Source organism: Cupressus sempervirens, chromosome 5, assembly GCF_028749045.1.
Source record: "Cupressus sempervirens isolate cs-2001-9-10 chromosome 5, ASM2874904v1, whole genome shotgun sequence".
NCBI lineage: Eukaryota > Viridiplantae > Streptophyta > Pinopsida > Cupressales > Cupressaceae > Cupressus > Cupressus sempervirens.
Genome location: NC_143122.1, coordinates 529192957 through 529216418, shown reverse-complemented (window position 1 = coordinate 529216418; position 23462 = coordinate 529192957). Strand labels below are relative to the sequence as shown.

The 23462-nt window shown below is 34.7% G+C and overlaps 1 protein-coding gene across 2 annotated transcripts in view; it reads right to left on the bottom strand.

The window, feature by feature from the left end:
- Positions 1 to 23462, bottom strand: part of EMB2458 (FtsH extracellular protease family) — a 310677-nt gene that overhangs the window by 36625 nt on the left and 250590 nt on the right. For both annotated transcript variants that reach the window (XM_089831678.1, XM_089831679.1), the window contains exons 16-17: positions 16848 to 16913; positions 14705 to 14812 (exon numbers count right to left, since the gene is read on the bottom strand). In XM_089831678.1, the coding sequence (XP_089687804.1) occupies positions 14705 to 14812; positions 16848 to 16913 (174 nt within the window). The remainder of the gene's footprint in view (positions 1 to 14704; positions 14813 to 16847; positions 16914 to 23462) is intronic.

Genomic DNA, 23462 nt, shown 5'->3' with positions numbered 1-23462 from the left:
GACAAAATAATTTCATCTGTGGATAAGAAACATACAAGTTTCTACATTGGTGATTTGGAGGTTAGCTTTGACAAACATGTTGATGAGGCTGGTTGTACTCGAAGTAATAGCATGTTGGAGTCTTTATGTGATGAACCATATGTTTCTTATACACATGATATAAATTTAGAGGAACAATCCAAGATGACACTTCAAGACGATGAGCCACTTCAACATGACAATAATGAAATGCGTGCCTTAAAGAACCAACTAAAGGTTATTGAAACATGGTTGTGCATCCTTGGTACATTATGACAGTACTCACAGGATGATTGAGGATCTTTATAGGAAGGCTCAAAGGGGAGTGGAAGGAGATTGGCTTGTTGCTGATTTGCTAGTAGTCAAAACAGCCCTTGAATTTATGAAATTAGATTATTTATGTTTTCTTTCAAACAAGGATTATATTATTAAGGTTGTTAGAGTATATGTTGATTAGTTGAATAAAGGAAATAACGAGATTTTGGAGCTCAATAGGGAGTTTAAGTATGCTCATAAAGCATTGGAGGATACACAAATCGCTTTTCAGAAAGCAAAAATTCAGGTTAGGATCAGAAATCATTCTCGAGAACATGAAAGTAAAAAGAAGCAAGAATTCTTCCAAGAAGTAATTAATGAACTTGATAGCATTCAATAGACTTATGACTTGGATAGTTGTCCCAAAAGACCAAGTACCAAACTTCAAATCACATTCAGCTTGTAGATAACCCTTTGTTTGAAGTAGATGTTGACTGGATAATGGAGAACCCGTTATTCGAATCTGATGATGGTACGCTCATTGATTTTGGTCAGGAGTTTTGGATTGACAATTGTTGCAACCAAAAGGTTGCTGCCTTGAAAGAAAGACATGACACTGATTACAAATCACCCTGGGATAGAGAGGTGGCGAGCAGTATAGCTAGAATACAAATAGAGAGAGGGGCAGCATTGTGGCAGTTGAGTAGTTGGAGTACTCCACCATGGGCACAAAGCAACAACATACTATAGATAGTTGGGAAGATGGATGGCCCTTTTGTTTGTGGGACTCGGGAGGGAACATTCCCATGGTTCGTAATGTTTTGAGGAGTTGGTACACAATTGAGTTCCCACAATTATTTGACTACCGTGGTGCTTGTGATCTCAATGCAAATAAGATTTTCAGTCAAAGTGGGAATCTTCTTGTATATGATGGTAGCACACGTCAGGTTGTTTTGATTGAACATGCACATGGGATGGTTTGGGATCCAAGTGTTGACTATATGTATCTATGGCATTTTGAGGATATTTGTTGTATTCCTACACAGTCTGAGACTAGATGCAATGATAATCAAAGTTGTACGACCTACAAATGCAACAGGACTTTATAGATTAACATGGGATCCAAGAATCTGGTTGATGGAAAGGTTGCATTTTGACAGCTTGCTTCACAATGTGGCAAGATTTGTTTTCGAATTGGGCTACAAAGCTACCAGCAGATTCATATGGGATCCTAGTACTGATTGCTTGAGGACAAGCAATCTCGAGGAGGGAAGATTTGTAGTGTCCCCTTTTTGGGACATAAGAAAATTTAAAGACATTCATATAATATTAAAATTGACTATGAGAGTGTGAATTTAAAATTATAAAAGGTCAATTTAATATTATAAAGTGGGCTAAAGGTGACAAGGAGGGATAAGATGAAAGGACAGGAAGGGAGTTGAAGAGTGACAACCTTGAGGATTAAAAGGAGAAAGACTCATTCATTCGGATCATGCTTGGTTTATGATTTAGATTTCAGTTTCTCTCTTGCGAGAGTTATTCGGAAAGCTTCAGCTTTCACCCAGCAGGAGAACGTAAACCTTCGTGCCGGTAGACAGTGGACGCAAACCCATTGTCAGTGGAGACGTCACATTAGGTGTCTCACGTGTGCTTACAAGTTCTTTCTTAATATTCTAATCTGCCTGTAAATCTGTGTTTAAGATTGGACTTTTGAATGCTGATTATTGTATTGCTGATGTATAATGCAATAGAATATTTCAAGTATTTTATCAGAATCTACGGTTTTATATTATTGGTTTATATTGTAACTTCATATGTTTATTTTCTAGATATTATTTTGAGAAAGAAATCGGGTAAATATCCATTGGGGATATTTCAGTCTGAATGTTATCATTGTTTGCATAAGATTGCAGAAACAAGAATAAGAATTGTTGATTGTTAGTTCACTGTTATTATCTTTGGAAATAAATTTCATACTGTTAGTGTAATTCTTGATGCATGTTTATATTGTCCCAAACCTATGTTCTTGAACTACAAATAGCTATGAATGGATATAGTCAAGATTTAATATAAATCTGCAAGCTTAGACTACCAAGCAGGGATTAGAGATATGAATCTCATAAGACTTTGGGCAATACTATTAGGGATATGTCAGCGGTATCAAAGCAATGAACCTTCTGCCTAGCGAGCACTTGCTTTGAATGCATCAATATAATAGAGAACCACGTAGGGTTTGGCAACCCCCACAAATTTCAGAAGGCAGGACAATATTACAGGTTATTGGAGTGCAGTTGATGACTCAAAAAGTTCCAAACCAGTCAAAATGTTATCTTTGTTTGCATAAGATTGCAGAAACAAGAATAAGAATTGTTGATTGTTAGTTCACGGTTATTATGTTTGGAAATAAATTTCATACTGATACTGTATTTCTTGATGCATGTTTATATTGTCCCAAACCTATGTTCCTGAACTGCAAATAGCTATGAATGGATATGGTCAAGATTTAATATAAATCTGCAAGGATAGACTACCAAGCAGGAATTAAAGGGATATGTCAGTGGTATCAGCGCAACAAACCTTCTGCCTAGTGGGTACTTGCTTTGAATACATCAATATAATAGAGAACCACGTAGAGTTTGGCGACCCCAACAAATTTTGGAAGGGAGGACAATATTAGAGGTTATTGGAGTGCATTCGATGGCTGGAAGAGTTTCAAACCAGTTTGAATGTTATCTTTGTTTGCATAAGATTGCAGAAACAAGAATAAGAATTGTTGATTGTTGATTGTTAGTTCACTGTTATTATCTTTGGAAATAAATTTCATACTGTTAGTGTATTTCTTGATGCATGTTTATATTGTCCCAAACCTATGTTCGTGAAATGTAAATAGCTATGAATGGATATAGGCCAAATTTAATATAAATCTGCAAGGATAGACTACCAAGCAGGAATTAGAGATATTAATGTCATAAGACTTTGGGAAATACTATTAGGGATATGTCAGTGGTATCAGAGCAATGAACATTCTGCCTAGTGGGCACTTGCCTTGAATGCATCAATATAATAGAGAACCACGTAGATTTTGGCAACGCCCACAAATTTTGGAAGGCAGGACAATATTACAGGTTATTGGAGTGCAGTTGATGGCTGAAAGAGTTCCAAACCAGTCTGAATGTTATCTTTGCTTGCACAAGATTGCAGAAACAAGAATAACAATTGTTGATTGTTAGTTCACTGTTATTATATTTGGAAACAAATTTCATACTGTTAGTGTATTTCTTGATGCATGATTATATTGTCCCAAACCTATGTTCCTGAACTGCAAATAGCTATGAATGGATATAGTCAAGATTTAATATAAATATTCAAGGAAAGACTACCAAGCAGGACTTAAAGATATTAATGTCATAAGACTTTGGGAAATACTATCAAGGATGTGTCAGTGGTATTAGAGCAACGAACTTTCTGCCTAGTGGCCACTTGCTTTGAATGCATCAGTATAATAGAGAACCACGTAGAGTTTCCTGACCCCCACAAATATTGGAATTCAGGACAATATTAGAGGTTATTGGAGTGCAGTCGATGGCTGAAAGAGTTCCAAACTAGTCTGAATGTTATCTTTGTTCGCATAAGATTGCAGAAACAAGAATAAGAATTGTTGATTGTTAGTTCACTGTTATTATCTTTGGAAATAAATTTCATATTGTTAGTGTATTTCTTGATGCATGTTTATATTGTCCCAAACCTATGTTCGTGAACTGCAAATAGCTATGAATGGATATAGTCAAGATTTAATACAACTTTGCAAGGATAGACTACAAAGCAGGAATTTGAGATATTAATGTCATAAGACTTTGGGAAATATTATTAGGGATATCAGGATATGTCAATGGTATCAGAGCAATGAACCTTCTGTCTAGTGGGCACTTGCTTTGAATGCATATGTATATGGTAGAGAACCACGTAGAGTTTGGCAATCCCCACAAATTTTGGACCTGCCGAAAGAAGCAGATAGAGAAGCAAGAGTAACCTTGAGAGTTCTTAGAGAAGGGCAAAATCACATTGCTGGTGTACTGCAACAACTTACACAAGCAATAGAGCAATGAACATCGGGCAATACCACAGAACCATCGTAGCAAGGGTGGTAGTGTAGTGGGAACATCTCGATGCATGGGAGCACCTACTCATACCACGGATAAACCTTTAGTGCTCGTGTTTCCTGAACATAATGATGAGATTGAAGTTGGCAATGCTCGAACTGTTGGAGATATTTTGGATGACGTCATGGCTACATATGTTGAAAGGGATTTGTTTCCAGGTACTGTTAAGGCAGTCTTAAGCCTTGTTCAGTATATGGGATAGAGAAGCAAAATGGTCAGAGCAAGGAAGGATAGGAAGCCAGGGGCCCTAGACAGGGACTTGAAGCATGCTATGAATGAGCCTACCTTACCAGTGTTTGAGGGCACCGGAAAAACTACAGCCAGAGCATGGATTCATAAGCAAGATATGTTTCTTACACTAAAGTCCATCTCTGAAATTGATGCAATTAAGTTTGCTACTATGCATTTGGATGGACCAGTTTACAATTGGTGGCACCATGGCTTAGTCAATCAAGCTCATGGCATGATTAATTCATATGAGGATAATAGTAACAAGTTGATAAGCAAATTTGACAGGAAGGAATAGAAGTCTACAACACGGAGTTAGCTCAGCTCAAGCATAGTGGTGCTTTGGACACCTATATTGATGAATTGCAATGGATATCTATCATGCTCCGTAACATGTCTGAAAACAGGAAGGTGATGTTGTTTGAGGAAGATTTGAATCAAGGGATTTGTCAAAGTGCTGAAACCAAGTACTCTTCAAGATACAATCAAGATGGCACTTGATTTAGATAGCTCATCTTCAGTGGTTCATCCTCCCAAAAAGTCTTTCAAAGGGCTCAGGACAAATCCGAAATCTTCAAATCGGAACAAGGGTACTCCATTAAAGGCAAACTTTGAGTCAAGGAATGAGCTAAGGGGGAATTTATGCTTCACATGCAATGAACCTTGGTCACTGGATCATAGATATCTTGGGAAAGGTAAAGTTCACTATACTGAAGTAGTTTCTGATGATGAAAATAAAGATCAGCTTGTCTACAATTGAATATGGCACACTACTCATTACAGTAGGCTGAAAATCATATTTCTACGAATGTCACTCACAAGGATGATGATCATGATCGTAAGACAAAGGAGATCATACAAATTGTACAAGAAATCCATACCCTTGGTCAAAATGAAGGTGAATACTCATCTTCAATGGTTCATCCTCCCAAAAAGTCTTTTAAAGGGCTCAGGATGAAGTGAATACTCATCTTCAGTGGTTCATCCTCCCAAAAAGTCTTTTAAAGGGCTCAGGACGAATCTGAAATCTTCAAATCAGAACAAGGGTACTCCACTAAAGGCAGACTTTGAGTCAAGGAATGGGAATTTATGCTTCACATGCAATGAACCTTGGTCACTAGATTGTAGATATCTTGGGAAAGGTAAAGTTCACTATACTGAAGTAGTTTATGATGATGAAAACGAAGATGAGCTTGTCTATAATTGAGTATGGCACACTACTCATTACGCCAGGCTGAAAATCATATTTCTATGAATGCCACTCACAAGGATGATGATCATGATCCTAAGACCAAGGAGACCATACAAATTGTACAAGGGATCCATACCCTTAGTCAGAATGAAGGTGAATATAGTATCTACACTTCACCTTATCTGTATGAGACACTCTATGTGAAAGAAAGCCTTAAGGACCAACAAGAAGTCAACTATGAGAATTCTGATTTTCATATCAGCAATCATATACCTCCACAATGTCTTGAGGAAAAAGATGAATTAAGTGATACTAGTTCTGAAACTTCATGTGGTGGTCATCATTTCATTGATGGAGCTATAGATTTGATCAATAACACTTGTGGTGAACTAGAAATAGAGTTGTCCTCAATTCATAAAGAAGACTTCTATATTCCATCTAAAAAATTTCATGATATTGCAGCTGTTACTTTATTGATTGGTAACTTTATATTTATGCCTACTCCAGTTACTAGTAGTTGCCATATTTGGTCCATAATTACATTTTCAAATTTGGCCTAAACTCAAGGATATATTGAGTTGCATGGGGATTTGTGGAGGCATGACATTGGGTTAGATTTTGCACATGGATTAGATTTCTTGCATATACATTGAAATGAGGAAGCCTACAACATCAATCTTAATGTTAGTATATCCTATAGCAGTGACATTTGGTGGTTTAATAGGTTGATCTTCATGCATAGTCGGGCTATTTTTGGCATTGGTAGAATGATATACTTGTGTGGTTTGATGATATAGGAGGATAGCAAACAGATGGACCACTATTTCTCCTCCCAAGATCATGTTGCTAGGTTGGTTTGGGATCCAAGACTTGACAGGATGAAGGCTTTACAATTTGTGGATTATGACGAGCCACTACATAGTTTGAGGCATAGTTATGAGAATCGCGGCAATTTACGCGATTTGGCTATTCGATTCAAGTCAAATGATTTCTTGTGAATTAGTGAATCAAATCAGTGATAAAGGGTTTATGAAATAAGTTACTAAATTTCAAGGGTTTTTTAAATTTGTCGATTCATGGCCGATTTGATTCCAATTCACGATTTGATTCGGCCTTGCCAATTCCAATTCGATTCTGATTCTTGTTACTTTGGAACTTTGAAGCTTGGTGTAGTTCTGGTCAGAGTAACACAACAGATAGGTGTAGCTGTCTTTTAAAGGTTGACATGGGATCTAAGGATCTTACTGATAGATGAGTTGCATCCTTATATTTAGTTTCAAAAAACATGACATGTTCTTATTTCCGAGTGACAAGTATTGTTAACTTTTTAGATCTCTGCAAATGTACTAACAATTGCCATTGTAATTGATTATTTTCCTAATGCATATTGAATGACTTATAAATATGAGAGGAAGAGACATGTTTCTTGTGGTTAATCATCATTAGATATAAATAACATATTAACAATAATATATAATATATAACCATATAGCTATAATATATAATATATATATATATATATAATATAATAAGTATATATATAATAAATAATTAAATGATGATTTACCAACAACAATGAATCTCATGATCGAATCCATCTGACTGTAACTACAAACTTAACATTACCTCTTAGTTAGGGAGGATTGATATATAACACATTATGCTCTTGAGTATATGAAGAGATATTCCTAGAATGACATATTAAGGATATCAACATGAATCCATCAACACACACACACACACACACACATTAGCATATTTAACATATGGAATTTACTTTAGTTCACTATGGTTCCTCAACACTCACTCTTTAGTATAGAGGGAATTGAAGCAAATATAATACAAAATTAAATGCCACCTTAAGTGTGGTCTATGATAGATTTAAGTTATGGTGTCAAACAAGATCCGGCCTAAAGAAGCATAAAAAATGATTTTTAAGGTGTCCAGCAAAATCCGGCCTAATAACCATGATGGATATCAATGTGTGCGACAAAATCCGGCCTAATAACCACGATAACACTTGCTCTAACACATTTTGGTGTTAGGAGATAGGTCTACTATTGATAAGATCATCACCTTACAATAGTTACCTTTTGTTCGTTATCATAACTTTCAGCACACTAGGACAACAACTTAAGGTAGTCTGTTATGATAACAGGTCCAATTATTGATAAGATCATCACCTTTCAATAACCCCCATCTAAATATGTACATCAATGAAAGATTGTCATCTTTTGTGACATAATCACAATAGCATCATGTAGTAACTCACATTATATACACCATGAACCAAGTCAGAGATTGAACCCACCATTGTTGCTACTAGAGGCTGAAACAAAGGGTTTTCACTCCATACTCTCTCATAGAGGAGAGCATAATATAAAGAATTTCTCTTAGAACTTCTCCTCATAGATAAGATATCATCCACAAAGGATGTCATCTCAAAATTTCTCCCTCTGAACATCGATCCTGGGAAGTCAGGTCCTCTAGTTACTTCCTCAGAAACTCTCTTATCAATTTTCTGATTTTCTAGTGATAAGTCATTACTTTCTCATGATATACGTAGGTGTAGGCCCATAAACATCATGCAGTCATACACATGTTTTTCTAGACTCCCTTTGAGTATTAAACTTCTAAGCTCGCGCATTGACTTAGAAGAAGTTTCATACTCTCTCTTAATGTAGAAGAATCTCATTATACCAATCATTAAAGATGTTTGCTTCAAGAGCCTCACTATATCCATCTTTATCATTAGGGTCTTTGGAGCTACTATCATTAAATTGAATTTGCACGATATTTGTAGCATATGTGAAGTACAAACTTTCTTTTCCTGTAAAAAAATCCTCAAACACAAAGGAAAAGATCAAGGCAAATAACCCTTATAGTATGTATAGAATTACAAATAAAAGAGAGACTACAAAGAGTAGATAAATGTAAAAGATAAGAATACTTATTAGTACATGAAGATTCAGAAGTTGTCTTTTTAGGCTATTTGAGAATGGAACATCTCCCCTCTAAATAAGGATCAAGTAGGAATGGAACATTGACTATTATCCCCCCCACAATGTATAATTTCCACTCATTCTTGTATTGTTGAAGAATTTAGTATCAAATATGACAACTCCTTTCTAAGTTCCAACTTGCTCTTTTCGTCCATTGAAGGTCCAAACATTAATTTTAGCTTAATAGTATAAGAGAACACAAATTTGTCCACAATATGCCAATATCTTGATTGAGTATGATTGTGCCACTTGAATGACTCCATAACTCATATGTCAAGTTTCATTTATCATTTATCGTAGATGGTTCAATTGAAGTCACCACTTTCTTATGATGTACACAAGGGGTGGGCCCATTGAAATCACATAGCTGCATGAATTACAGTCCTATTGTTACAATTTATTGATCACTGAAGATTCCATCACAACATGGTTTGCTCCCTCTGAATCAATATGATTGAGATCACTGAAGTTTGACAAAACCATATCCTCTATCTGCTCCCTCTCTTTCAAGGTTGCCTTTAATAAAATGTCAAGTTCCCTCTGAATCTCAATCTCCTGAGCTCCTCATCCAATAATGCTAATGATGGAGTGTTAAGCTCCCTTGGAGCTTGATATTAATCCTTCCTTTCCTGCAAGAACATTCTCGGAAGAAAAAAACTCAAAGCAAACAACTCTTATTGATAAAAATAAGAGAGAGACTATTATAATACTTAAGGATAATAATAATATTTAGCTTTAATAATGAAAAGATATTAACAAATATTATCATCTCTATTTTGAAAACAATATTACTATCTTTTTTAATCTTATTATTCAAAATAACATTTTATATTCAATATTATTATGAATTTTAATCCTTTTTATATTCTGATAATAATATTAAGAATTTCTTGCATAATAATATTATCAAGAATATTAGTAGAATTTTATAACCATGTTATTTAAATTTATAATCATTCAACTAAATAAAACAAACTTACCTTTTACCTTTTCTCATAGTAGGTACGTAAGATCTCATATCTATTTCATTAAATATCAAATATATTTAATAGTCTTGATTTTATGATTTCTTCCCAACATTGACTTAATTACGATTTGTTTTCTTCATTTCAATTATGCCAAACCTTGATTGAACATTGAGGGAGGTCCCGTCAAATAAATTAATGTCCTTTTTAGCATTCCACTCGATGCTCACTTATGTCTACCATGCTTCCATTTTAAACCTTGCTTGGTACACGGTGCGGTTGCCTTTATGAGTGCACCTCTCTCCATGTCAGTAGTGAGTCAAGGTATTTATTGACCTTGAATGTATCTTATAAGGATCTCTCCTTTATTTTGTTAGTTTATGCAAGTCTTTTACATCTTCTTCCTATAGATTGAGTTAGAATGATCAGCAATATGACAAAGTTTTAAGCAATCATACTGCACAGAATATCTTTGTGGCAAAAAACACATCCAGTTGGGATTGGTATGTTGACATAGACGTGCGCATACACTATATAAAATGTATATTGTGTCACATAATTTAAGGGATGATTGTCAGCGATGTGTGAAAGGGAGTAGGTGATGAAAATTGATCACAGAAGATATATGTGTTGAACATCAAAGGGTCAGGAGTTGCTTGGAGAAAAATTAAATTGGAGTAAACAACCAAAAATTTGAGCGATACTAAACAATCATCAAATTATAACCTTCCACAATAGTATTCGAAGTGTACAACCGTTTCATATCTTATCATCCAAATATTTTATGTCAAAGTTATTAGGATTATTTGTTTTCAAAGGCTCGTCATATCAAAATGAGGAACAAAAAAAAATGAATGACTTGATTTGTTCAAGTCAAATTCATTAAAAGTAGCGCATTACTTTGAGGTAAAGATTGATGGCTATGTATGATTGTTACACAATTTTATTAAGCTTCTTCCCATCATGATCAATTATATGGTCAGTCTTTATGCCCACATCACTATATTATTCTTTCTTAATCTTTCAATATATACTTTGATCTCTACTCAATACCCGAGAATTAACCCTAATGTTACTCCTTGAGGTAGTCAAAAATGTATATTCTTCTAAATTTAAATGATGTGGATAAGGGGGTCTAACCAAGGGAAGCCACCCTGTTGTTTTATTCTTTGTCTTTTTTTCACTCAGATCAGATAGATTCTTGAGCGGTTGGCACAGTTCTAATAATATTCAAAGTAAATCAACAATGGTAAAAATTGGATCAATGGTTTTTTGAGTAGGTTAAAAATAATGCACAACGATCCACTCCGCTCATGCATGAGATCCATTATCATGCTTTGTACCAAACCATTCAATCTCTTATCATATAATCTCAAGATCCGATCTACGTTATCATGAAATGAAATAACATGTCAAAGTTGTTCCGTGGATTTCATATTAACATCTCGATTGGGTGTGCGCAGAAGAGAATGATAAGTTGTTTGAAAACATGTTAAGCATTGCCTCCATCCATTTTGCACTCTTTTGACTATTCTTGTCATCGCTAATGGATTTATCTCATGGCTGATGGTTACTGTTCATTCCTGACCTGACTGTAATATTTTTACAATCCATGCTCTGGCTTACCCCTAATCCAGTTCATTTCCTCCTTTTTGACCAATTTTACCTCTTGCATGGCTATTCAACTAATACAATTAGTGTATTATTGCTAGACAATATTTGTGGTCTATAGTGAAATAATATCACGAGACATTGTGAAGTGTCTCCCATAATCCTTTATCTCCCTTGACGCTTTATCTTATTTCCTTGACAGTATCTGCATTGTGTAATACAATGTTAACGCTACTTGAGTCTTGCCTCTTATTTTCTGCCATTTCGGGAGAATATTGAATGATTGAACTTTGAAGTAAGACATGAGTAGACATGATATATATATATATATATATATATATCATTGCATATGTATGGACTTCTTACTTTTATTTCTTCATTCATCTCACTCTCTTCTGCTCGCCTCAATCTTTTTCACATTTGCAGCCTGCTCTGATAACATGTTAACTTTTTAGATTTCTACAAATGTACTAACGATTGCCATTGTAATTGATTGTTTTCCAAATGCATATTGCATAACTTCTAAATATGAGACGAAGAGACATGTCTAATGAAGAGACATGTTTCTTGTGCTTAATCATCATTAGATATAAATAACATATTAACAATAATATTATATATATATATATATATATAACTAAATGATGATTTGCCAACAACAATGAATCTCATAATCAAATCAATCTGACTATAACTACAAACTTAATAGGTATGAGCTATAGAGTGGCTTGCAAATTGATATGGGATCCTAGTATTGATTGCTTGAGGACAAGCAATCTCAACGAGGGAGAATTGTAATGCCCCCTTTTCTAGGACATTAGAGAATTAATAGGCCAATCCAATAAAATATAAAAAATGACTTACGGGGACTTCGTGCAGAATTATTAAAAGTCAATTTATAATAAAAAGAACGTTAATAAGACACAAAATGGCAAGAAGGCAATACACAAGAAAGGGAAGTTGAAGAGTTACAGGTGGATGCATTAAAGGAAGGAATGGAGACTCATTTGGCATGCTTGTATTTGGATTAGATTTCTGATTTTTTCTATTGAAGATTTGGAAGATCAGTTTTAGCCAACTTTGAGGACGAAAACCCTCTAGCTGGAAGTCAGTGGAGGAAAACCCATTGTCTATGGCAGCTATCATATCAGGTATCTCAGGTATCCGATTTGAGCTGATTGTTATTCTACTAAAGCATTTGATGGTATAATTCATTTAGAAAAATCATATTGCTGCTGATTATTCATTTGTACTACCGAAATTTGAAATGCAATAACATTTTTGGGTACATTTAAATCTGGAAATTTATGATCTTTTTCTGGTTAAAACTAGAAGTGATTGCATGAATTAGTTGTTTGTATTTTCTGAGAATATTTGTGTGTGAAAGTGGAAAAATATTCATAAGGAATATACAAGATTCTATTGTTTCCGATGGACAGAAAGATGGCAAAAGTTATCCATTAATAAATGTTATTACAATGTCTTTCAAAGGAATAATGATTTTGAGGGTAGTAGATTGTGAAATGCGAGTGAAAGATGCAGACTTCATTTCCAGAATCATCATTGGGTATATAGAGATGGTGAGAAACGAGAATGTAGTCTGCATAATTATGGATAACACAGAAAATTGTACAGGTTATGGAAGTAATTGGTGTCGAACTACTTTGGGTTGAAATGATCTTGAGCTTGCAACAACTCAAAATGAAGATCCAATAGATGATGATTTCTTTAATAATCCTTTTGATGATTCAAGAATCATGAACTACATTTTGTCATTGCAATGACATTCACTGGAATCATTAACATAGACATATATGATATTTCATATTTAAATATTTGTGAAGTATTAATGGGCAATTAATATTTATATTTGGCATTTGGCATTAATCAAAGATGAAGCATCATACTATCAAATAATTAAAGAAATCCCAAGTGCCTGCATCTGAACTAGTAAATTAGTGTGAACTAGAAGCCACCAAGAAATGGCAAAGATAAACGTGAAAAAATATCAATATTATGGGGAGAACAACACTAACAATAATCTTTACCACAATTGAATGGTAAAGGCATTGTCACTTCATCCATCGTTAGATCATTTAGTCAATTTGCAAAGGAGAAAAGAGTGAGTTGCTTTCATCCTTTATATGGGCATATGAATAGCACTCCAATGCACTTCTTGTGAACCAAAGATGTTCAAGATTCCACTTCATCCATCGATTGATCATTTACTCAATTTGCAAAGGAGAAAAGAGTGACTTGCTTTGATCCTTTCTATGGGCATGTGAATAGCACTCCAATGCACTTCTTGTGAAACAAAGATGTTTAAGGTTCTAAGTCTACTTTTCGAGAAAGGAGATTTATTAACTCATCATGGATGAATAAGGAGAGCATATCCACTAGGAATCCAAGCAAGAACCTAAAAATTTATGATATAATGTGTAATTTCAATCTTCAGGTTAACTTCATGGCCAATTGATACTAACATCCATTAATTATGTGTAGAAAAAAATAGGTGGGGATTGCCTCAAAGTATATTGTTTCTAACGAATTCAGAAAAATCAAAAGCATGGACAGAAAAATGGATGTTTTCCAATGTTGTAAGCATCTTTCCAAACTACAATGTCATTGCAGCATGTAATTTGTTCCATTTTGTGTATTGGGCAAGGAAGAGATATGGAGACTACTTGTAGGGACAAGGGAGGCACTCTAAAATAAGTAGTTTCATGCCTCACCTATTATGGAACTTGGGATTGTTCAAATCCAAACACTCACTCTTATCATCTCCCAAGGCTTTGCAACAAACTTAAGAAAAATGGCCAATTATATTTGGCGAAAGGTTTTCTTTAAATTAACCTTGTTGGATATCATCAGCTTTGCGAGATGGCAAACATTGCCCTAGGCAGTTTAGATCATTAATGACCAAATTTTAATCCAATGAAGAACATCATTACTATTTGAAAGATTTAATTGATATTCAAGAACATACATACATGATATTTTAAATCAGACTTGGAAAGAAATATTCAAAGGAAACTAGTATCTCATAGATTTACATATGATGTTGGAAATAAAGATTTAATTGCTATTCACAAGATGGTTACATAAAATTTAAAACGCACATTGGAAAGAAATATTAAAAGGAAACAAGCTTTCTAGAACTATTTAAAAAATTCAATTCCTAAAATGGCAGGAAACATTGCTTGGTAAACACTCAGGGTAAGCACAAAAAATTGATTTGTCTCGATATACAAAGGTCTAAAATTTATAACATACCTGTTTGTCCACAACATTATGTTCAAGCAAATTCTCCACTAAAGCATTTAATGCTCTTTTGTTCTTCAGAAGTAGTTCTGCAGCTTTATCACAAGCCATGTTGAATAACTGGTATGTGAAACAATGGACATAAAAATTTGATATTAGCATGACATGATAAATAGTAAGAACCACAGTTTCTTAGAAAGAGCTCATATACCAACATAGTTTACAAAATTGAGATTTCACCTACTAGAGTATTTCACCTTCATTATAATGTTCCCTATCCAGATAGTTTGGAATAATTTAAATATATTGAAGTTGACAAAAAAAAATTTCTTGCAGGTCCCACTATTTATATATGTTGTTATTAAGCATATATATTGCTGCTCCATATAGATCATTCTGGAAACTATTTACTAACTTATATGCTTCACTGTCATCGTTGCCATCTATTAGATACAAGTCATTTGATTGGTCAGACCCAAAACCACTGCTGGTTTCTACACTTGAGGCTGATTGGCTTCTAATGATAACAGTAGTTCTCACTGTTATCATCATTAATTCTTTAAATTCAAGAAATAGTTGCTTCCTTTAAACATTGCTGAGACAATGGTGGCTCCAAGACCACAATATCTCTTATGATTTATTCACTGAATTATTTGTATCGATTCATGAATGATTCCTCTCCACTAATGTTCTTCCTAATCTGAAGCACATATATTATATAACGATGGTCCTTATTCAGGGATTATCGGGTTGCCCCTCGAGCAATATGAAGAGGCTCCCTTTCTATTTACTTTGATGTCTTTCCTAACATCACCATTGGATTCCCATTATAGAACAATAATCAATGAACTTTGTGCCATGGGGATGAGTTTGAATGTTAGTGTTAAAGTCTCTTATCTGTAATGAGAATACATTTTCATCCAAGATCAAATGCTCTATCTGCTGGTCTGTATTTATCTTTTGTGTATGCTAAAGTTTGACATTAAGTTTCACTCTATTATTAAATCCCTCCATCCATGTAAGGCTGGTTCTGGCATATGGATAAATCTCCTAACATGTCTATTTGTATGATTGTACATACTCCTTGATATATTACTCCAACTCTACCCCATTCGATCATGTGATGCTCCTAACAGACAATCTTGTCTTCTCTTTCTTTCTTTACCATGTCTAATTACCGTGGCTGCTGGGTTGGAAGGTTGTCACACAACGTCATCGATTGTGTCCTCTGCTTCATTCTATAGTTTGATTGGATACTCCTGCCAACTGTGATAGACGCCATTCTTTGCTGACTGCATTTCAATGTCTACGTGTTCTCCATATCATGTTCCCCTGTCCGATATAATATACCCATGCTAAAAACTATGTAAATATAATATATTGATTGATGGCTTCTGCTCTGGCCCATTGCTTGTCTTCCTTCCAATTTGCTGATTGCTTGGCTTGTTCGTCCTTCCTGTTCTCTTCTCCTATTCTGCGTTAATACTTATCACTCGTCTGCAATAGTTCTCTATTAATATTGGAGGCTGTTGTTCTCGATTTGATTCAATATGACAATTTTTCCCATCATACCTTCCGCTACCTTCCTATCCTTTTTCTTTTTAATATATCTGCCCTCTTTCATATATAGAAGCAGGATGTGTCGTGTTGTGTCTCTTGGCCACGACTCTTCTTAAATCAGTGTTTATATCATGTTTTAATTTAAATGTGTTTTATTTTATATTATTATTATATATATATGATTTGGTCTATCGAGTATTTATGCTTAGTAATTTTAACTTGAGATATACATATAAATTTTAATTTGATATATTTATATATTATGTTATTAAATTATTATATATTTCAATATAATATTTGATAAAATTTATTTACATTATAAGAATGTAATATGAGGTCAAATACTAATATTATAATATATTTATTTATTATGCTAGAAATATGAATAATTTTATATCATTCTATTAATTTAGATATTAATTATTTAGTCAAATTTTATTACTTAATTATTATTTATTGAATTCTTATTGGAGAATAGGGGATATTACATTCATCTTTGAGTTCAAGAATTTGAACACGATATGCCTATAAAAAATTCAGAACAAATAAACTGGTATAGCACAAACAGATTAATTAAATCGTATTTTAAATATACCTTCTCAGTTTTTGTCTCAAGATCAATTTTATGGTCCTTGCCTAGATCTAGGTTACCTCTATATTCCTGCAGAAAAAATAAGACAATCCAATTGATAGAAGAGTATCAGTACAAACAGTACACTTTCAAGAAAATTGCACTATTTACTTTTATGCAGAATATGAGCCACAAAGAAAAGATATCTTTGCAAGTTATTCATCTGATATGCTGAAAAAACAATTTTATAAAAATCAAAATAACCATTCATAAGACTTCATTACAAATTTCACTCTCAGTCAAGTTGATACAAAACTATATTATGTAAACAATAATATAAATGGGATTCAATAAAACTGACTATAGCAATCCAATTGGGAAACATAATAATGAGCATTAACTGCCCTTGTAGAAACAATCTGGTTAGGAGACACTTTTGAAATAACATATTGGGAAAAGACTCACATTTATCTGAGCTAATTTTTTTTTTTCAGTGGGATGGGTAATTGTATGGAACAGGTTAGTAATCTGTAATCACTGTTAACCAATGAAAGGGTAGAGGGACATACAGAAATACCAAGAAAAATTACAACATTATAAAATATGCAGAATCAATTGATTAGAAACTTTCAGTGCTCTTTTCAGTATACATATTCGTAGTGCATTCAATCAGCACATAAGGTGCCAGTATTTGGGAGGTATTAATCAAAATTCATGTTATATAGTGATTATTTAAATATTATACAAAGAAAATTGAGAAAAAAAGAGCCTCTAATACAATTGCAAAACATATAATAATAATTCCAAGAAAACCAGAAAATCCAATATACATAACACCATTATCACAAAATCGAAGATGTGAGGGAACACAAAATACCCACAATCCAATTGGTTGGCCTAGAGTAGTATGAAAGTTAGTATTTTGGAGTACTATGTTTATTGTGCAATGGCAATTCCTAAATTCATATAGAGAGGCAATCCACAACTTGTTGGCGTAGCACATATAATAGCATGTCCAGGAACAAGGCATATTCCTACCATTAATTGGTCTAGATCTCATTCCATCTTAGCTTTATCTTAAAAAAGACCATATTTTGGGTTAGTTATTAAGAGCACAGGATTATACTAAAAGGGCAGAGTGAATCAGTATAACAACTATTCTTACCCATTTAAACTTTATCCATAACAATATTATTATTTACTAAATTTCAACAATCCTACACATAAGAACACAATCAAACAATTCTTTACATGGAAACATTAATGGCAGAATACACACATATCAATGCTTTTATATAATTCTTCTGTTATAATGCTTGTAGACACCGACCTACCAGAGACACCAACCCAAGATCCTACTACAAGTCCTGAATTTGTAGGCACAAACCCCTAAACCAATTATGAAACACCAACTTAACTGACATGAATCAATCCCACCAATAATGAAGAACCAACTTTCACAAGTACAAATTTCCACCATGTCAATGTTGCTTCTACAACAAATGATGGGTGAATCAATTTCTTCTACTTGTACTTCCTTCTACAGGTTATGTTTTCTTCAATGAATGACAAACTATTATAATGAATTCTTACAAATCCTATCCCTCACAAATTTTATGCAATCTCCTTTATATACTTTTCTTCTTTATACTTGCATATACTATTCTTACAAATCTACTAAATATCCCCTTCTCAATTACCATCATGTGCAGATCTGTAGAGTAAGTATGATTTACTCTCTTTGATTGCTACACATACTTGAATATATTCTTCATCAAACTTTCCTTATAAAAAATATGTCATTATCCACTTTATACTCTTCCCTCTAATATTCTTTTGTTTACATTTGAAAATCCAAGTGCGTAAGCTTTTTATCTTCTTTCACTCACATATCTCCATTACTCCCTTTTTAATCTCCATATATATGCCTTTACTTCCAACAGTCTCACTCTTTGGATTGAAGACACATCTTCCCATAAATATTCCCCTTCAAAACAAATTAATATATTCCTTGTCAATTGTCACCTTTCTTTTTTATGAATTGCTGACTTCATGATGATTACATTTTATTAAACAAAATGCTGCTTTGTATTAATAAGAGAGTCAACCACCTTTTGTGATATTAATGCTATGTGTATCACTGCATTTTTTAGTTTTTGTCTTTTCATAGCTTTTTCCTTCTAATGTATTAGTTTTGGCAATGAAACACCAGACAAAACTAAAAGTAATCACCAATATTATGAAATTGCTTCATTAAAGAAGCTATGCCATAAAGTTGTATCCAATAATCTTCATCATATAATTTTTGTGGCATGTTGTTGATAGGACAATCAGTGCATATTATCTCTTATGAAATCACAACATAATGACTCACTGTAATCTTAACCTTCTTTTTAATTAATAATCTGCTTGATCACTGCTTCATTCATTAATAAAGTTAGTTTTCCTTTAACATACAAAGTGCCACTTACCGCTGTTGATTCTTGATCTATATGTTTTTTCTCTATTCATAGGCAATACTCCTGTGATGAATGACGGGCCGCCCCATGACCTCTCTTTGACTTGTGAGTTGAGTTTGATTGATTTCATAACAAAATTGCTGACGTTGGCGGGTAGCCACAAACTTGAAGAACTCACACTAATCCCAGTGGCTATATTGAGTACAAAAAATTGCAACAATAATGCTATAGCATCTTCTTAAAAATAATCGCATCTCACAACAAGTGCTTCTTATTAACATGAATCGTTGTTCTTTAACTAATACATTGTCTCTGCTTATATTTAGTTCAACGCATTTTTCTTCTCCATAATCTGTAGTTTTGCTCTTTTTTCGAGCAGTTCTCCCATCAATGATCTCATCATCATGAAGATTAGCAAGTGTCTTAGCCCACCACTTAAACCAGATAGGAGAATGACCAACATTAGTACCAGGAGATGCTTGATCAGCAAGATCCTCATCAGAAGAATCTAAATCAAAATCAGGTGGAGCATCTACAAAGCAAGGTGATCCTATAGGAGAAACCGGAGGTGTCTGTACAGGTATCACTAGTATAACTGGAGCTGCAGGAGCTACTGGAGCCCTCCAATTAGGTGGACCTAATGAAAGCCGAACTCCCAAATCATGAGCCTGCATAGGCTGGTCCGTTGGATTAAGAATAGGAGAAACAAGCATGAATGGTACTCATTGCTCATCAAAGACTACATCTTGACTATAGATGAGACGAGATGTCTCAACATCAATCAAGCGGTAGGCTTTGTGAAGATTGTTATATCTAGCAAGCATGAGTTTCTGACTCTTGGCATCCAACTTGGTGGTTGATGCATCAAGGATCCAAACAAAAGCAAGGGAACTAAAAACCTTTAGGTGACTAATTCTGGGCTTGCAACCTAACTAGGCATCTTCCAGAGTTTTACCTTTGACCGCCACTATGGGTGACCAGTTCAACAAATAAACTGCAGTGTTAACTACTTTTGCCCAAAACTGCTTCGAAAAATGTCTATGTTCGAGCATGGATCGAGCCATCTCGATGATTGTCCTATTTTGATGTTCAACTACACTATTTTGTTGTGGCATGTGGGGTGTCGTTAACTGGTGTTTGATGCCATGTGTATCCAAGAAGCTGGAGAAAACATTAGAACAAAATTGTCCCCCATTGTTTGATCTAAAAGTAATAATAGATTTCCCAAACTCTTTTTCAACTAAAGGTTTAAAGTTCTGAAATACAAGAAATGCGTCTGATTTCTTTTTAAGGAAATACACCCACATTTTTCTACTGAAATCATCAACAAACAACAAAAAATACCTAGACCCAAGAACAGAAAGAGTGACCATAGGGCCACAGGATATTGGCATGAACAAGCTAAAGTGCCTAAGAAGCTCGCCATGAATCGCCATTGGTGAAAGGTGTGCGATGTTGCTTCCTAGCCTGGCATGCGTCACAAACTCCAACGTGTTGAGTCTGAATCTCCGGCAAACCAAGAACAAGCTCATCCCGAGCAAGCTGTGAGAGATAATGCACATTTAAGTGCCCATATCGCTGATGCCAAAGTGTGCTAACAAAAGATTGCCGAGCAGCCATAGCTAAGTCCAGAGAATCACCAAAATCAATAAGTCTGAAAAGACCATGATCCTCAAGACCCACTGCAACAGTAGACTTAGTCGCCTGATCAGTGATAGTGCACTTATGTGAACTAAAGGTGACTACCAAGTGTGGAGAATGTCGCAACAACTAACTGACTGAGAGTAGATTTAGTTCCGTCCCTGGAACGTGGTACACATCAAGGAATATGCGATTCCTCCCAGCAAACTATAGCTGAATGTTGCCTTTACCGACAACCGTGTACTCTTCTTCACCACCAAAAATAACAGAGTCTAAATAAGGCTAGTAGTCAGTAAACCAGCCTCTGTGGTGAGTGAAATGACGAGAGGCACCTGAATCAATGAACCAGGCAGACAACTTCACATGATCTGCAGATCTTTAGCCATGAAGGCGTAAAAGGCAGATTCTACCTACTCAATGTGCTCTGAACTGTTCGCTTTGGGCTGTAACCCTGATTGCTTAGACTGTGCAGCTACGCATTTCTGACATACAACCTTCATGTGTCCAAACTTGTGGTAGTAGTTGCATTGAATGTTCTTCTTTCTGGAACTCTTTGATGCTAGAGCAGAAGACTTCTACTAAGATGGCTGATGAAACTTGCCTTTATCCTTCTAAAAGGATTTCGCAGCAAAGGTTTGCTCTGTGGATATGCAACTGCAGCTGCTATCGAACTGTTGTTTCCACCAATCTTGTTGAATCAGCAGTGTGCAGAGATCAATGAACTTAAAATCAACACCAGAAGATGTGATGTTGAGTCTCGATAAAATGCTCATAGGATTTTGGTAAACTCCAAAGAGTGATAACCACAATATCCTCTTCCTCCTTCTTGTGAGCGATGACAAGTAACTGATCATGGATTTCCTGAATTTGATTCAGATGTGCCTGAAGCGAGCTGTGCTCATCCATGACAATAGAAAACAATGTGTTTTTCAGAAAGAAGGATCTGCTTCTGTCAGAAGTCTCATGAACACCATTCAGATGTGTCCAAATTTTGGCACTTGTCTTGCCAGATGGAATCTGAAAAAGTTGATCATTAGCCATGGATAATTTGAGATGCATCATTGCCTCTCGATTATTCAAATTCCATGAATCTTGATAAGGACCTAGAGAAGTCGAACGCTTTGTAACACACAAAACAAGTTGATTGGTGTTCCGATATTAAAAAATTGCGATGATCCACTGCATCCAAGTGCCATAATTATGACAGTTGAATTTGCAGTTATGCTCAAGCAAAATATTTGTTAGAAATGCCATGGCACATTTTTCAATAAAATCACTGTGAAAATTTGTGAGGACACGTTCTTTGAGGCAAAAAGTTAGAAGACCCAGAAGAATTGGAGAGTGACACAGAAGAGAGCTCGAAAAACCCAAAAGGAATATGTTGTCGATTTCTGGATCCGCTGGGCCGAAAATCGAGGCAGCCAAAAAAATAGACAACCAAGTTGAGCTCTTGAAAAACCCAATCAAAAGAATTTGAACCCCAAAATTAGGGTTTCAAGCTGAAAATTCAGTCGGCAGCCAATGAAAGCTTTGACTGCAGAAAAATGGCGATTTCATGGAGAATAATGGTCGATTTTTGCACCGATCCTGATTGACAAGTAGAGATGAGGCTAGAGAGTTGAGTTTGGCCTCCGAATAATGGCAGATTTGACCCAAGAATCCTTCCGACAAACGCACCAATGTGGGCCGAACGGCTCCAGAACAGACTCAATTTGCACAAATCCAGATGTGAGCTGCAAAAAATGTCAAACATGAGTTGCAGGTGAAATTTGGACTAGTCACGAGCAAGTAGAACGACCACAATTTGCCATGGGTTGCAGAGTGAAATTTCGACCAATCGCGAGCGCAGAACCTACGATTTTTACAGATTAAAAATGACCACGATTTTCAGATGTGAGTTGCAAAATTGTGATTTTTAGAGGAGAAAACCCTAGCTCGAGATTTCAAATTTCTTTAGGCAAAAAACCCTAGGCGGATTTTATTGAAAATCGACAAAAATAATTTTTAAAAAATTTAAACAAATAATTTCAAAAAGAAATTATAAAATTTTCCGAAAAAATTTAAGTATTAACTCTGATACCTTATTATGAAAGTAATTGGTAAATACTTGTTTGTTATTAACAAAGACTAGACTGTCAATTTATACAAAAGAATGAGACGATGTTTCCTTAGGAAATGATCGTAAAGAATGGAAACATTCTATTCTAGAGAAAGCAAAAAACAAAAGCAAACTAAAGCTTATTAGATATTTACAATTGATAGCCATTAACTAGTAATAGACGACTTATCTATTATTGTAATAATATATAGTTCAACGCATTTTTTTTCTCCGTAATCTTTAGTTGCCCTCGACTCATGATTTGAGTCTAATTGATTTCATAACACAACTGCTGAAGTTGTCGGATAGCCTCAAACTCAAAGAACTCACATTAATCCCAATGGCTATATTGAATAAAACAAATTGCAATTGTAATGCTATAACATCTTCTTAAAGATAATCACACCTCATAACAGGAGCTTCTTATTAAAATGAATTGCT